General features: G+C 46.0%; 1 protein-coding gene across 1 annotated transcript in view; it reads right to left on the minus strand.

Moving 5' to 3' along the window:
* LOC146072476 (guanylyl cyclase-activating protein 1-like) overlaps positions 1-6,825 on the minus strand; it is a 58,570-nt gene extending 51,745 nt beyond the window's left edge. The window contains exon 1 of the mRNA XM_083179704.1: positions 6,660-6,825. Coding sequence (XP_083035830.1) covers positions 6,660-6,785 — 126 coding nt within the window. The 5' untranslated portion in view covers positions 6,786-6,825. The remainder of the gene's footprint in view (positions 1-6,659) is intronic.
* Between the last annotated feature and the right edge of the window lie 10,051 nt (positions 6,826-16,876).

Here is a 16,876-nt window from a genome sequence, read left to right on the forward strand (position 1 = left end):
AGCAGCATTGTAGGAGTCTGTAGACCACACCACATTTCCCAGACAACCTCAGCAGGCTGCACCCTTGGGCCCCGCATGCTTAGGCAGCTGCCTAATGAAAGTGCGATCCCTGAGTAGTGTCAATACAGAAGGTCATCCACATACTGGCTTTGTGTACTGGTGTTTATAAATGTCATTTTGCATTAATACCTTAAATGCACATGTACAGTATCCCTGTATAACCCAAGCTTTTCTATTGGACAATCTCCTTCTTTATTAGAAAAGGAGAATTGTCCAATATAAAAATTACTCGAACAGCCTGATTGAGATCTTATCATGGCTGCGAATTCGCACAGTGGGCGATTATCGATAGATTGTATGCGTACGGTTCACAGCGATGAACTCTTGCTACTTTTTCTGTTCGCTGGCTGTTCACAAGGTGATTGACAGGGAGTGGGCATGTGGTGGTGGGAACTTACTGTTTTTTTGTGAGTGGCAATAAAAAACGCCCCAAAAACACTCAGAAAAAGTGCCCAAAAAATCGCAAGCGTGCAATTTTGACATACAAATTCATGGCCACGCAATCAGGTCTGAATCAAGCCGCTGCTGATTGACTCTTTTGTCACACGGCGGCGACGGCGAGTGCTGGGCAGTGCAGGAGAAATCATTCGATGGTAACTAACCATCAAATGATTTCTCCTCTGTGCAGGCACTTGCAGATGAATGTATACCCATACACATCCAATCAAAGCACTGCAAAGGGATTCGGACGGTGAAGGGAGGTGGGGTGTTGTCCTGCTTGCTAGGCTCCGAATGCATGCAGCCTAGTGAGCAGGTCTGACACGGCCCCCAAGCTTGCTGTGGCTAATAGCAGGGCCAATGTAAGGCTTCACAGCACATTAGGAAAATCTTCAACGTACTGCTCCACAAGCCCATACTGTCAGAAATACACGCTTTTCCAGCCCCTCGAGTAACAACCTGCAGGTGACATCTTAGAAGTTCCACAGTTGTCACCTGCATTAAGTATAACAAAGATATATTCGTCATAGTGGTTCCAGATGGCTGACGGACAATGTCTAGTAGTGAGGCAGCAACACCACAGGTTAGACATGCATTAGTTAGACATGACAACACACTCCATATCCCAACAACCAACATTTGCTTTAAACCGACTTGTTCATACTTCACCATCCGAGTGAATTATAATAGAGTTAGAATAGAGTGCCGAGTGCAGCAAGGCAAGGGAATGTGGTACACTTATACGGTGTCCATATACACATATTGATTTTCCATGACGACATTTTACTTGTGTCATTACTTTTGTCACTGTCGGACTAATACATGTCTAACATTTGTCAATGTCTAACTAATGCATGTCTAACTTTTGGTGTTGACCTATTGACTGTCTAACTCAGGCATGTCCAAACTATGGCCCTCCAGCTGTTGTGAAACTACGAGTCCCATCATGCCTTACCAGAGTTTTGATATTAGGGAATGCTAAAACTATGGCAAGGCATGCTGGGATGTGTAGTTTCACAACAGATGGAGGGCCAGAGTTTGGACATGCCTGGTCTAACTAGACATTCTGGGGGACATTTACCAAAATGGATTCGTAGAAAAAAGGTGTATTCGTAGGGAGAAATACACCTTTTTTTTACAAATTTGTATTTTTGGGATTTACAATCCCGAAAATACAACAATTGTATTCCTAAAGATGGAACATTTGTATTTACAAATACGAATGTCTACACCATCGATAGAATACGACAGAAATCACCATTCAAAAGAATGGTGGTTCCTGATGTACTAAGCAGCCGTACTGATAATACGGCTGCTAAGTGGTGTGAAACACCCACGCAAATACGACAGGAAAATACACCTTGCTTTCCCTGTCGTATTTGCTTTAAGCCTGCATGGATCAGTCAGATCCGTGCAGGCTTCAGTGTAAAAAAATAGAAAAATTAAATAAATAAAAAAAAAAATCGGCGTGGGGTCCCCCCCACAGCCATAACCAGCACCAGGCTGAAGGAGCCGGGGCCGGTAATTAAAAATCAGGGAACCCGACAAATAGGGGTTCCCCGATTTTTAACAACCAGCCCCAGGCTCCAGGTCCGGGGCTGGTTCCCAAAATACGGGGGACAAAATGACTAGGGGTCCCCCGTATTTTATGAACCAGCCCCAGGCACAACCAGCCAGCAGGGTAATGTCACAGCCGGGGGACACTTATGATATAAGGTCCCGTGGCCAAAACATTAACCCCCTGACCGGTCAGCCTGGCCAGGGGCCCTGGGGGAGTGGGGACCCCCCAATGAAGGGGTCCCCCCCTCCAGGACTTACCTGACCAGGCTGAAGCCTGGTACTGTCCCCGATGCTCCTGGGCGGTGGGCATCGGGCTGATTATGGTGTAAAAAATAGATTAAACTATTGTTTTTTTACTGTGGCACTACAAGTGCCAGCAAGCTGGGACTTGGAGAACCACAAGTCCCAGCCTGCTGGGCATTAAAGGGCCCGCTGGCACTTGTAGTTCCACAGTTAAAAAAATAGTACACAAAACACACTGACACACATTTAAAATAAAACTTTAATACATACAAAGCCCACACATACTAATACTTACCTATATTCTTTCCGTAGATAGCCCTGGTCCTGTGTCGTCTTCTGGTCCTGTGTCGTCTTCTGCCTCCATGTCGACGTCGCTGTCCATGTCGGCGATGGCGTCCCCTTCCGGATCCGACGAAATCCATGTGGGAACCTATGGAAGGAAACCATACTCACCTGTCCCAGCGCGACGTAGTCCAGGTAAGGGTCTTGGCAAAAAAACAAACCGACACCCGAAACCAGCCCGGACAGCTGAGCCGCACGGTGTTTGTGTACATTGTGCGGCTCCGCCTCCCGAATGCCGCTATTGGCCGCCTTGCTGCCTAGCAGCTCCTGATTGGCCGCAAGGCGGCCAATAGCGGCATCCGGGAGGCGGAGCCGCACAATGTAAACAAACACCGTGCGGCTCCTGCTGTCTGGGCTGGTTTCGGGTGTCGGTTTGTTTTTTTGCCAAGACCCTTACCTGGACTACGTCGCCCTGGGACAGGTGAGTATGGTTTCCTTCCACAGCTTCCTCCATGGATTTCGTCGGATCCGGACGGGGACGCCATCGCCGACATGGACAGCGACGTCGACATGGAGGCAGAAGACGATACAGGACCAGAAGACGACACAGGACCAGGGCTACCTACGGAAAGAAGATAGGTAAGTATTAGTATGTGTGGGCTTTGTATGTATTAAAGTTTTATTTTAAATGTGTGTCAGTGTGTTTTGTGTACTATTTTTTTAACTGTGGAACTACAAGTGCCAGCGGGCCCTTTAATGCCCAGCAGGCTGGGACTTGTGGTTCTCCAAGTCCCAGCTTGCTGGCACTTGTAGTGCCACAGTAAAAAACAATAGTTTAATCAATTTTTTACACCATAATCAGCCTGATCCCCTTCGCCCAGGGGCATCGGGGACAGTACCAGGCTTCAGCCTGGTCAGGTAAGTCCTGGAGGGGGGGGACCCCTTCATTGGGGGGTCCCCACTCCCCCAGGGCCCCTGGCCAGGCTGACCGGTCAGGGGGTTAATGTTTTGGCCGCGGGACCTTATATCATAAGTGTCCCCCGGCTGTGACATTACCCTGCTGGCTGGTTGTGCCTGGGGCTGGTTCTTAAAATACGGAGGACCCCTAGTCATTTTGCCCCCCGTATTTTGGGAACCAGCCCCGGACCTGGAGCCTGGGGCTGGTTGTTAAAAATCGAGGAACCTCTATTTGTCGGGTTCCCTGATTTTTAATTACCGGCCCGGCTCTTTCAGCCTGGTGCTGGTTACAGCTGTGGGGGGGGCCCCATGCAGTTTTTTTATTTATTTATTTTTTTACACTCTGCAGCCTGCATGGATCTGACTGATCCGTGCAGACTGCCTGTACGAATTCGTATTAGCGGCCGTATATATGTGCCGCTAATACGAATGGTTATACCATCGGAGGGTTACAAAGCAGTCGTATCTGACTGCTTTGTAATTTCCCCTCCGGAACACGACTTTGCATACGACTGAAACAGTCGTATGCAGTCGTAGGGGAAATACCAATACGAAAAACTAGGTTTTTCATATTGGTAAATTTCCCCCTATCTGTGAGCGATACCATAACCGCTCATAGACCATCTTAATTTTGTGATAGGCAGACTCAGTAGCCTCATCCTAGATCCTAGTGCCTTAAGCAGTTGCCTAAATCTACCTAATTAGCATCTATGCACACCAGATTGCCTGCAGTTGCACCTAGGATCAAAGCTGGTGCTCAGACGCTTCCTGGCATTAGACTGCGCATCTAATATCGAAATCCCGGGATTGGGAACTCCAATCAATGGATTCAAAGCCCAGCAATTTTGGGGCCAAATCCTGGGATCCCGCCGATCCCGATCCCCGGATATGCCACCTTAACAGTATTGCCGTTTTATACACACAGAAATTCAACTTACATATGCCACACAGTAATGTCACTTTATACATAGCAATGGCCATTTCCACATAAATAATGTATTTGCCTCCTACTCACTGTCCCATGCCCCTCCATTAGCAGGGCTCAGCGGCTGGTTGACACAGGCGTGGGATGCTGTGGCTGATTCTACTCCATGTACATACTCTCCTGACTGCTCCCATAATGCCACAAAGACGTCCCCGGCGCCGGCATTATGGGACTCTGAAGCAGGAATGGACTTCATGGCTGTGCTCACAGTGAGTGATGAGAGTGCAACTGGCTAGAGCAGACAAGAGCTGTTAAGTGCCCTGCAAATTGCCGCTGCCCGCTGTCTACTTGACCAATACTGATTCGGTAGTATGTCTAATGGGTGATCCTGTGCATCCCCGGACTACCCCTTAGATTTGCCTGGCTAGCAGTAATTGCTGCATGCAGGACAGATTCGCCAGTAGGCTGATGGCACCCATATCTAGAGTATCTAATCCTATGTAATGTACACATATTAAACAACTGAAGACACATTTTATTGTTAGAATAAAAACGGCTTTTGTAAATATAACACACCTTGGTCACAGTCAGTGGCGTCACTTGGGGGTGTGCACGCCGCATGCGGGTATCACCCACCAAGGGAGGACACCAAAATGCCAGCTCTAGCTCAGTGACAGGAGCTGGGTGCTGGGAAGTACAGTCAGTTTTCAGGGGCAGCCGAATCACTGGGACCCCCCTTGTGACAGAAAACGCCTTTATACACACAGTAATGCTGCTTACATATGACACACAGTAATGCACTGTACATATACCACACAGTAATTTGGGATGCCAATCCCAGGGCATTTTGTCAATCCTGGGATTTGGGTATGATAGAAGATCAATCCTAGGATTCCCGGGATTCTGGGCATATACTTATTTGGTTCGGCCGGAAGCAGTGGTGCAGTGTGGTTCTTTGAGTGGCGCGGATCGGTGATGCAGTGGGGTACCGGGAGTGGTGGCTGATTGGCGGCCTTCGCATCGTGCTCAGAGCTGTACGCCAGGGACAGGAGCAGCCAGGCAACATATGAGCTGGTGCTCAGATGCTTCCCTGCATTAGACTGTGCATCTAATCACGAAATCCTGGGATTGGTAACTCCAATCCCAATTCAAATCCCAGCAATTTTCATGACAAATCCCCGGAACCCGCCGACAGAAAATGGGACTGTGGCACAAAGCCAAACCCAATTACCATGGAAAGCACCTCTATTCTGCAACACTGTGCTGAGTGTCACAGGGGTATGTGATGCCCCCGTTCACAGTTGCAACTACTGCAGATTAGTCATCTTGATTATTTCATCATACAGATCAATCTTGTATTCTACATAAAAGTTTGGCATACAAAGTCTGATGCACATGATTTCAAATCAGAGAAGAAAAAGCTTTCTTTGCCCTGACGGTGCTGTCATAATTGTTTATATATGAGTTACTTTAAATGATGCCAAAAATTAGCCTTAGGGATGGCCATCGTTGGGGTCGCCATCGATGGCGATAGTGCAAACAGACATTCATGGCAGCATAATATCTAATGCAGTGGTCAGGGAACTCGGTCCTCATTACCCCACGCAGTGCATGTTTTGCAGGGCTCCTCACAGAATCACAAGTGAAATAATTAACTCCACCTGCGGACCTTATGAAATGTGTCTGTGAGTAATTAGTACACCTGTGCACCCTCTGGATCACCAGCAAAACATGCACTGTGTGGGGTAATGGGGACCGAGTTCCCTGACCACTGATCTAATGGATGACCATTGATGTTTTTGACTATCAATGGTCAGCTATTTGATTTGACTAGCTGGCCCATGGGCCAATCAGAACCTCTGGGTCTGGCTGCATGGTTGTCAGGGGAAGAGCTATGCTCCGTGTCTCTGAACCTTTGGGAGAATAAAACAAAATTTGGTTATGGTGTGCCATCAATGCAGGAGAACCATCTGGTTCTCCCCCATCCATGGCAAAACTATTCTACTGTCGACCATAAATCATCGATGATTATGATTCATCAAAGACAATACCTAGTTAGTCTTACGAAGTTTAGTATATGTCAGACTAATGTTGGAAAATAAACCAATGGTTACAGATTATTTGTTCTATATTACAAACTGTAATAGATGTTCTCTAAAAATACATAGCACTTGTATAGATATATATATCTCACCTTGTTCATATCAAAGGTACGGAACATTTGCTCTATGTAGCTATTGGCGTCTCCACTTAGTCCTCGCAAGCCAAAGAATTGCTTAAACTCATGTAAGGTGAGCTGACCAGATGGACACTCGGTCATGAATTTCTTGTACCAGTGGTGGAGCTCTACTGCCTGTAGGTCATCCACTGTAGAGCTGCTGGTATTGCCCATTATAAGTGCTGGACCCAAAAATAAATTAGTATTTCCTTGGGCTTGGAAGTGTTCAGAATTATTGAGTGGTCTTCTCCAGTCCTGCAGGAGAAGATTGTGTATCGCCACCACTCAACTGTTTAAACAGTATTTATCAGTATATTCCTATCTTGATGACTTTAACAGGTTCACTATTATATTGTAAATCCAGATATCCTTTGAGTTTTATGGTCCAATTTGAAGTTCTACTTTATTATAACCAGGTCTTGATTCAGTAGGTTCAATAAAAATGTTGGGTGTTCTGTATTCTGTGGTCTCTCCGTTATTGGCAGTCCCAACAGCACAGTTCCCCTACTACAGAGACTCTGCTGCAATGTACTGTTGCTTTTAAACTGACCCCTGCATCTCTTCTGGCAGTCACAGGGTGTTTAATCTAAATTAATACCATCTAAAGAAGGAACATATTCATGTCAGGTTAATCTAAAAGACTTTAGAGATTATGGCTCTCATGTCAGAGTCCTTGATGTGCATGTGTTGGTGTCTTATTGTATTTCTTATCTCCACAAAAAAACAGTGTTCCATAACAGTATTAACTAGGTTCTCTATGTGGTTATATCATTTAATCAACAGATGTGTGCGCTTTAGAAAGAGATAAATACATTTTTGGGTTAAGGCACACATGGTCTGATTGCAATTATTATGTTGTGGACATTAGTGTAATGCTTGATTGAACAGGGAAGTCTTGAGTTCAATTTTGAAGGAATCTAGACTGGAGGCCTATTGAACTGTGCAATAGAGTTAATCTGAAAGCTCGGCCACCAGATGAGTTCAGGTAGATTCTGGGTACAGACAGTGGTGAGAGCTGCTCAATCAAACCAGTAATGCCTCCCAGATTCTGGGTACAGTTAATAGTCCATTAGCTGCAGATCACAGTAATCAAGTGACACAGTAAAAGGGTGTACCCACGGGCTCAGAGATTTTGACTCAGCAATTTGGCTTATTCATAATCAAGAGCTGTCAGAGATAGCCGACTGCCATCGCCAGTCGGTTTGTACAGCATCTAGTCAAAATTTGCTTGCCTGGGCAATAGGGACACAGTGAAGCCGCGTATCCCGATCACCCACAGTGTAGCACAGAGGGCATTGCAGTAGTCTACAAATGCATATATGACTTCAGGCATATCCTATGAGTGAATGAAGTGCTTGTTTCTAGCAACAGTATGTCTCCCAGGTGAAAAAATTAGGATTTGATTATGTCTGATACCTTATGTTTAAATGTCAAGCAACTATCCTGGACAACACAAAGATTCCTCACCTGTTCAATATTTCAGTTCTGAACCTCGAAGCATAAGTGGTATTGGTAGGCCATGCTGCAGTCTTGTACTTTGACAAGGGTTGCCACCTCTCCCGAATTTCTGGGATTCTCACGGTTTTGTTTGCAACCTTCCAGGGGGCTTTTTCAATCACCCGGATTCTGGGATTCTCCCAGGTGACTGGAAATGCCTCTCTCTGTGGCGCTGTTGCTGCCCGACTTGCATCGGCGGCCTCCAGCCTATAGAGGGCCCCAGGCACATTCTGGCCACCATCTTGGAGGAGAGACACTAGAGGTACGGACGGACACAAGGTGCATGCAGCTCGCTCCGCTGTGAGTTGGAGGCCACCACTGGAAACAGAGGAGAGGAGTGCAGCTCACTGGCCAACGAGCATCTAAGTCCCCCTCCCCAGTGGGAATGTGACTGCCTATCCCCCTCCACATGATGTGAGTAGTGACTGATCCCTGTCCATTGGAGTTGGTTAACTCTTCTTAAATGGGTTTAAATAAAGTAGCTGTGCATTAAGTTGTGAGGCATTATGTGTAATTATGTGTAATGGGCATTATGGTGGGCAGCATTATGTGTAATGGCCATTTTTTTGTCTGATTGCGGGTCACTATCATAGCTCCGCCCTATTACCGAATTAGACTCTGCCCACTAGCTTGTTGTTGAGGGGGTTGGGGGGGATCTCCAGGAATCTATGATGCATGAGGTGGCAACCATAACTGTGACTGATGAGAAGGATCTGTTTTACAAGGGTTCAGTTGCCTGTTCTATTGTGTCTCCCCTGCTTGTTTAATAGGGGAGGAAAGAGGGACCTGTATGTACCAGCCATATGACCATCGAGTAAAACAAGGTGTATGTGGTTTGGTAATATTACCTGAGGTTTGACTAATCTCTGAATATAGTTATCTTGAGCGCTATCCATCTTATTCACAAACCATCCTCAAAGGGTTCAGTTGCAGCCAACTATCACTCATGGATCTCAGCTAGATAGCAATTTAGGGTTGTTACTGGGTTCTCAGTAACTGGAGTAAAGAACTCAGACAGTTCTGTATCATCTTCATGCCAGTGATAGACCAGGCCATGGCTATTTCAGCCAGTGGTAGCATGTATAATGCAAAAAAAAAGCATGGGAGATAGTAAAGGACCGTGTGGGAAAACATATGGCAGAGGCACTGTTGATGACAAGTATACTCCAGAGGAAAGACTCTCTGACCTGCAAGTGAGAAATTATTTGAACCAGTTTAGGACTGTGCCATCCAGTTCAAAGAAATTATTCAGTTGCTCAATTAGACTCCCATGGTGAGCTGTGTTAAATGCTGCAGAGAGATCTTGAAGGTTTAGGATTGAACAGTAAACCCTGTATCTGTATCTAGAAAATCATACAGCACACATACCAGGACTGTTACTCATTACTATGGAGGTTATTCTGGTTGGTGCGTAAATTTCCGAATTATTTCGGAGCGGACCGCACGCCACGCTGTGCGGACATCATACGAAGAAACGCCCACCAGTCCTCCGCATTCGGATGGACTCACACTTTAAGAAGAGGACGTGTTTACGGACGACATCCAAACCTTGCGTGTGCGGTGGACACACACATATTCTGCACGGTCTTACAGCATCTGCACGGTCTTACAGCATCAGAACGGACGGGAACCTGCCCGTACGCACCGATGCGGTGTATTAACGCAAAACTCACGACTATTATCTGAACTCATAAATCGGTCACATGACACACTTATGCAATTAGGCATAATAAATAAATAAAAATTTCCCTAACTGTAATAAATATTTCATTTGATCCCCAAATGTGTGCTGTTATTGGTGAATGTAAAAGTGACATGGATATTTATATTAGTGATAGCAAGTTCTGTCCATTGCTTGCAGTGTAAATGTGTGTAAAAAATGCTGCCGTGCTTTCAGCATAGATTTGTGTGTTTTGTAATGGTACATTTAAGCTGCAATGGTTCCAATTGAAGCAATGACAAGAGTGTAATTAATGAGTAGAGGAGTGGATTGTATTGTGTTCAGCTGACATTGGTTCAGGTGCGGGCGTACTAATTGGGTGTTCCGAATGCCTAGCGCATGACCGAGTGGTGTCCGCAAAGCAATACTTGCTTATGGAGACCGCATATTTTCTGCCTTTTGGTTCGTTTGCAGTCGGTGTTCAGTCCGAATGCACGCCTACCAGAATTAGTGCACTCCCTCGTGTACGCCTATGTTTACGCCCAGTTTAGCCCACTTTGAAACTACGCCCCTGTGTACTTTCGAATGATGCCCATATTATGCCCATATTTCCCGAGTGAATGCGGTGCAGTTTTCTGTACGGTATTAGTGAGAACGAGTACGGAGACCGTGCGTGGCACATGTGCATAGCGTTGCCCACGCATGCGCAGACGGCAAAAAAACGCCATCCGAAAGAATTCGGAAAATTACGCATCGACCAGAATAAGTCCCTATATCTTCTCCTGAATCCATACTGGAATGGATTATAGATATCATGGGAGTTTTAGTTCAACATAACCACTTTCTTGATTACCTTTTCTACAAAAGAATGCTTTGCAACTAGTCTATAGTTGGTCATGCAATCGGGGTCTAAATTAGGCTTTTTAAGAAGTGACCTAACAGTTGTTTCCTTTAGTTGTTCAGATTGGACTATCTTTGCAAATACAGAGCCAATTATGTCCAAAAAACCTATTAGCTGCTTTAGTTGAGGCAAGGTCCAGATCACAGGTAGTGAGATGCAATCTTTGGGTGATTTCAGCTTTGTATTTTACATTTATTGGTTTAAAGCTGTTCCACAAAGAGAAGTAGTTACATTGGCATGCTTTGGAGATTCTTTGGTGTCCTTTGGTGGCACTGTTGGGATTCCAGCCCAGGTTGAGGATACGTTGGGGGCCATTTATTATTTATTGCAATGTATATTACCGCCCAGGATGGCATTGTAAAAATCGATCCCAATGGTGGGATGTATTATGCCCCACTCACAGGGACAGGGCTCCGCTCTCTCACACACAGCACCAACCCCTACCCTGGCAGCTCTCTCCCATATAGCACCCCCCCTCCCCCGGCAGTTCTCTCACACATAGCACCACCCCCCACCCCCACCCTGGCAGCTCTCTCACATACAGCACCAACCCCCACCCAGGCAGCTCTCTCACATACAGCACCACCCCCCACACCTCTCTCACACACAGCACCACTCCCCACACCTCTCTCACACACAGCACCCCCACCCTCTGGCAGCTCTCTCACACACAGCACCAAACCCCACCCTGGCAGCTCTCTCACACAGCACCGCACCAAACCCAACCCTCCTCCCCTCTGACAGTTCTCACACGCACCAACCTTATCAGCTGCAGGGTCTTTTCTCCTGGTAAGGGTGGGATGAGGAAGCACGAGTGTTAAGGACGCGCCTGCCACTTTGCTTTATCCTGTTCCGTAGTGGCTGCAGTGCCTGATCTTTCCCCTGCTGGTTCATTTTGGATTTGGGCATAACCCCGCAGCCACTGAGATCGCTGTCCACACAGGGGGGAGAACGGCCGGCCCAGTTCTATGTGTTATGGGGCGACTGGCCCAGTTTTATGTGTCATGGGCTGGGCGGACGACCGAAAAATAGCCTGGTTTCCTGCAAGGGCCAGGCCACCCCTGAATTCAGATTTGCAGTGATTTGCCACAGTTTTAGAATTCAATAATAGCAAAATTGTGACAGGTCATACTGGGATATGTAGTCTCACAACATCTGGAGAGCCGCGGTGTAGACCAGACCTGTTATAGAGTGTGCATCTCAGTCCTCAGAACCCCCACACAGTGCACGTTTTCCATGTCTCCACACAGAATCACAAGTTAAATAATTTGCTCCATCTGTGGATCTTTTAAAATGTGTCAGTGAGTAATGAGTGCACCTGTGCACATGCTGGTTGACCTAGAAAACATGAACTGTGTGGGACTGTCTTAAGGACTGAGGTTGAGAATCACTGGTTTAGAACTACAAGTCTTAGCATGGTAGTACATCTTATACTAATGTGGTCACAGCTGAGATCCCGGACTCATCGGATATGTGAAAATATAATGAGGTAGTCATCTGATAATCGACTGAAGCCCACTGGCAACCATGCAAATCTCTGTATCTGCTTCAGTAATCAACCACTTGAGTAAAGCTGTCCATACACCTAAAAATTTATTGTCAAATCTGGCTGGTAGAAACTAAAATTTGGTAACATATGGGAGCTAATGACAATTTACTATTTGCTCAGGAATGACGGAAAACTGAGATTTATTTTCCCAACCAGCCAGATTGAACAATAAACATGACATGTGTAACGTCATCTGTGCCATATTTGCCTGCCTATTCTCACGGGTTGGACCGGAGGTTCCTGAAAATTGGGTGGCACTAATGGCCCCCTGGGAAAGTGATTGGGAATAGAAAAAAAGAGGGGGAAAGAAGTTATGGCGGATGCACTCCTAACAGACCATCAAAAAAAATTTACATTGAAATTCATTTATTTCTAAAAGTGGTGGGGGCTCCATTTATCTTTATTGTGCATGAGTTGGATAAGGAGACACCCACACGGTAGCTAAATAAGGGGTTAAAATTACATTGACATACATACAAATAGTGGAAATACAGAAATAAATTATGTGAAATAAAGATTTAAAATGTAGGTAGAGGTGACTGACAGTAGTGGTGCTTGGTGTATATGGGAGGGAATTTCCAACCAGGATATTGGAACCCGTTAATGGATTCAAATGAGTGATTTTATTATCACTCCCCTCTTACACTTTTAGTTATTGCCTTGATTGGCTTGTATCATGTATTGGGGGAGGTTAATCTTCACAGTGAACCATTAAGGCTGAAATAGAAACATTTAATTCAACTCAATTTGTAACTATTTTTCAGATTTGGCTGTATGCCCAGACATGCTGGGGGAGAATGTCAATGTTTGAGTGTCTCCAGTCAATGAACCAAAGAGCAATGGTGACCTCTGCTGGATGTATTAATTAATGGCAGTATTTATACTCTATTTCAACCTGGGTTTTATTACACAGGTTCTAATTGGTATATTAAAGCCTTCAATGTGGAGAAAAAATATCCTGGATTCATTTAATACATAAACAGACAATACATTTCCTACACCAACATACTGACAGTCTACTATCTACTCTACAATGGACAGGACACATGTTTCGCTGGATGTGCTTCTTCAAGGTCAGCTTAAAGAAGCACATCCAGCGAAACATGTGTCACCAGTTGAGGTTTAAGATTGGTCCTGTCATATCAACATCCTTCAGGACCGATCCCTCCAGCAACACCCCGGACAATCATTCATATCGGACTGTAATTCATCAGGACTCACTTCTACGGATCAGTGCAGGTTATTATTTTGGTCCCCCTCACCACTTGGTCCTACCAACACTTGCCCTTTTCATTTGCCCCATTTATCAAGTTGATATGTTTTTATTGATATAATATTTTAATTGTGTAATAAATTGTTATAATTTAAAGTGCCCTTTACTGCCAGCGCTGCTTAAACCACCTTTTTTCTTTGCACATTTTAAGGGTTTGACCTTCCCCTTACATAAGCAGTCGCTTTAGGAAAACAGCTTGGGTATTAGCGCTCAATTTTTCAACCTAGGTTGAATCTCCCTTTGCAGGTCTTCCAGATTTGCCTTCAGCCTAGCTGACCACTCATACCCCTTTTAGACATACTACCCGGGAAATACCCTGCATTTTGACTGCTGGGTCATTTTCCCGGAGCAGCCTGCACCCTTTCACACTTACAGCAGCAAATTACAGGATCAAGCAGTTCTACCCAGTAATTTGCTGAAAAACCTGGGTTTTTCTTATGTCTGAAAGGGTCAACCTGGGTCTTAAATCCCGGGTCCTCAACCCAGGTAAAAAGAAGGGTTGGAGACCTGGGTTTTAACACCCGGGTTGACCCTTTCAGACATGCCAAAATCCCGGGTTGATGTGCAAAAACCTGGGATTTTGCTGTATGTCTGAAAGGGGTATCATAGAGTGCAGTGAGCAGGCTGGGTGGCCAATGATGCAATTTGCACGGAATTGTTATAGCTAAGGCTATACTGTACAAAGCCACTATTTTCTGTATTGCACAGAAGAGGATGGTACTGTGTTGATGCTGTCATGAAACCACACCCCCATAAACAGCCTGTTCCATTGCATTTTGCAACTCCCTGCCCACTATACCAGGCCACATTTCGCATCTTCAGTTGCGGGTATGGATCATTGGATATACAGAAACTAGGTCGACATAACTAAGTCGACATTTATCAAGGTCGACATGTCTGAAGGTTGACATGACTGTATGTCGACAGGGTCATTAGGTCGCCAATCATTCGGTTGACACGGGGAAGGTCGACAGTCAGAAGGTCGGCATGGGGTTTTTCACTTTCTTTGTCCCAAATGTCGACACAATCGAAATGGCCATTGAAACATAGGACCGCGTCCCCTCGCTCACGATGCTTCGGGCACGGTGTCTCGCTACACTTGGCACACTATTTTATTCTCTCACCACACCCTAGTGGATGGTAGGGCATCAAATACAGCCTGTCGGCTACAAAAAAAAGTGAAAAACCCCTAATGACCTAATGACCCTGTCGATCTAACCCAGGAGTAGCCAACTCCAGTCCTTCAAGAGCTACCAACAGTTAACATTTTCCAGGTCTCCTCTCAGAATCACAAGTTAAGTAATTATCTCGACATGTGGATCTTTTGTCAGTGAGTAAAGAGTGCACCTGCTAGGTGGTCTGGAAAACATGAACTATACTAGCTCTCGAGGACCGGAGTTGGCTACCACTGATCTAACCCATGTTGACTTTCCTCCATGTTGACCTTCAGTCATGTTGACCTGATGCTTGTAGACCTAGTGACCGTATCCCTCAGTTGCTGCCTACCTATGAATAGTTTATTAGTGTATACCAAGGGTGATTGTAAATATGAGGTTGTTCTTGTATAAAATTTTAAAAATATAATTGTAGAAACACTTTCCGGTATTGTGATTTATGTAGGGTACTTGTGTATTTTGGCGGGTCCCATTGCATCGCATACCATAAGGCATGCGATGGTATGCGATGCGACGCGATATCGCGCCATACTGTACAATGTCATACAATTTTTAAATTGTATGACATTGTACATGGCATACAATGCCACACAATGCGATTAAACATTGTATAGGCACCCTAATGGGTGCTTACAATGTGAAATGCACCCCCACGCCACCCCCCCCCACTATAAACGTGAACCCGAAGCGTGGCAAGCGCATCGAGCCCGCGAGGGGCGGCGGTACGCGTCCTCCGACCTTTTCATACCCCCACTATCCACGTCGGCATGGAGTTGAGAATAGCAAGTGTGGCGAGCGGACGCGGATACCTGTGAAGCCCGCGAGGGGACTCCAATACCTGTGAAGGTATCCGCGTCCGCTCGCTGCGCTCGCCACACTTGCTATTCTCAACTCCACGCCGACGTGGATAGTGGGGGTATGAAAAGGTCGGAGGACGCGTACCGCCGCCGCTCACCACGCTTTGGGTTCACGTTTATAGTGGGGGGGGGTGGCGTGGGGGTGCATTTCACATTGTAAGCACCCATTAGGGTGCTTAAAAGTACCCTTTATGGTGCTTATACGATCTTTCATCGCATAGGGGGCAAACATCGCGTCGCATCGCATGCCATGCGATGCAAACATTGCGCGATGCACATTGGGGGCGCCGCTATAATACAAAAGTACCTTATGTAGTAACCCAGTTCATGAACACTTCAAATATGTGACTTCACACAATTTCCAGCATGAGCAGGATCGTTTTATGTCTGAAAGGATCAACCCGGGTTAAAAATCTCGGGACTTCGACTTTAAAAAATTACCAGGGTTTTTACCGGGTCCAACACAGGAAACCGGCTGTCTGAAAGAGTGTGACCCGGGTTTTTCAAGCTGGGATGCAGTAAATAGTGGTGATTGGAGATGCTGGTGAGGCACTAGCATCAGAGGTCATCAAGGGACTGCCAAAGAGACAGCATGGCACACTGGAAATCGAAAAACGGAGAGATGCTGGCAGTTAGACAACAGTTGACAAACAGACAAATGCAGGAAGGAGGTGTTATTTACATCCTCCTGCATTTGCACTGGATCGATTGCATATACAATCCATGCTGAAGCAGGCCCATTGTCTGCTTCTGAAAACATCAATTTAGTACGCAGGGAATCAGGCCCACTTCGCTAATTTGCAATTATCTTACAACATAATCACCATTCTTGAAGCACCCATTTTACCCCACAGGCACACTTGCGTGCAACTCTTCATGGGTCCTCTGTTGTGTCATCTTTTTATCATCCTCAAGACTATGATACATACCTCCCCACACCCGATTGGGTACTTGTTTACTAGCACGGCGCCAACGATTTTCATCTTATGCCATCGTTTCGATGGCATCAGACCCGATTTTTTAATTGTACAGGCACCCTGATGGGTGATTACTGTTAAATGCACCCCCATTGTTAACGCCATCCCCACTATGAACGCCAACCCGAAGCGAGGTGAGCATAGCGAGCCCGCGAGGGGCGGCAGTACGCGTCCTCCGACCTTTTCATACCCCCACTATCCACGTCGGTGTGGAGTTGATATTGTATAGTGTGGTGAGCGCAGCAAGCCACTGAGCCCAGAAGCTTGGCGAGCGGACGCGGAATACATGTGAAGTAATCCGTGT

The sequence above is a fragment of the Crinia signifera genome, chromosome 4 (assembly GCF_055691185.1).
Source record: "Crinia signifera chromosome 4, ASM5569118v1, whole genome shotgun sequence".
In the NCBI taxonomy this organism is placed as follows: domain Eukaryota; kingdom Metazoa; phylum Chordata; class Amphibia; order Anura; family Myobatrachidae; genus Crinia; species Crinia signifera.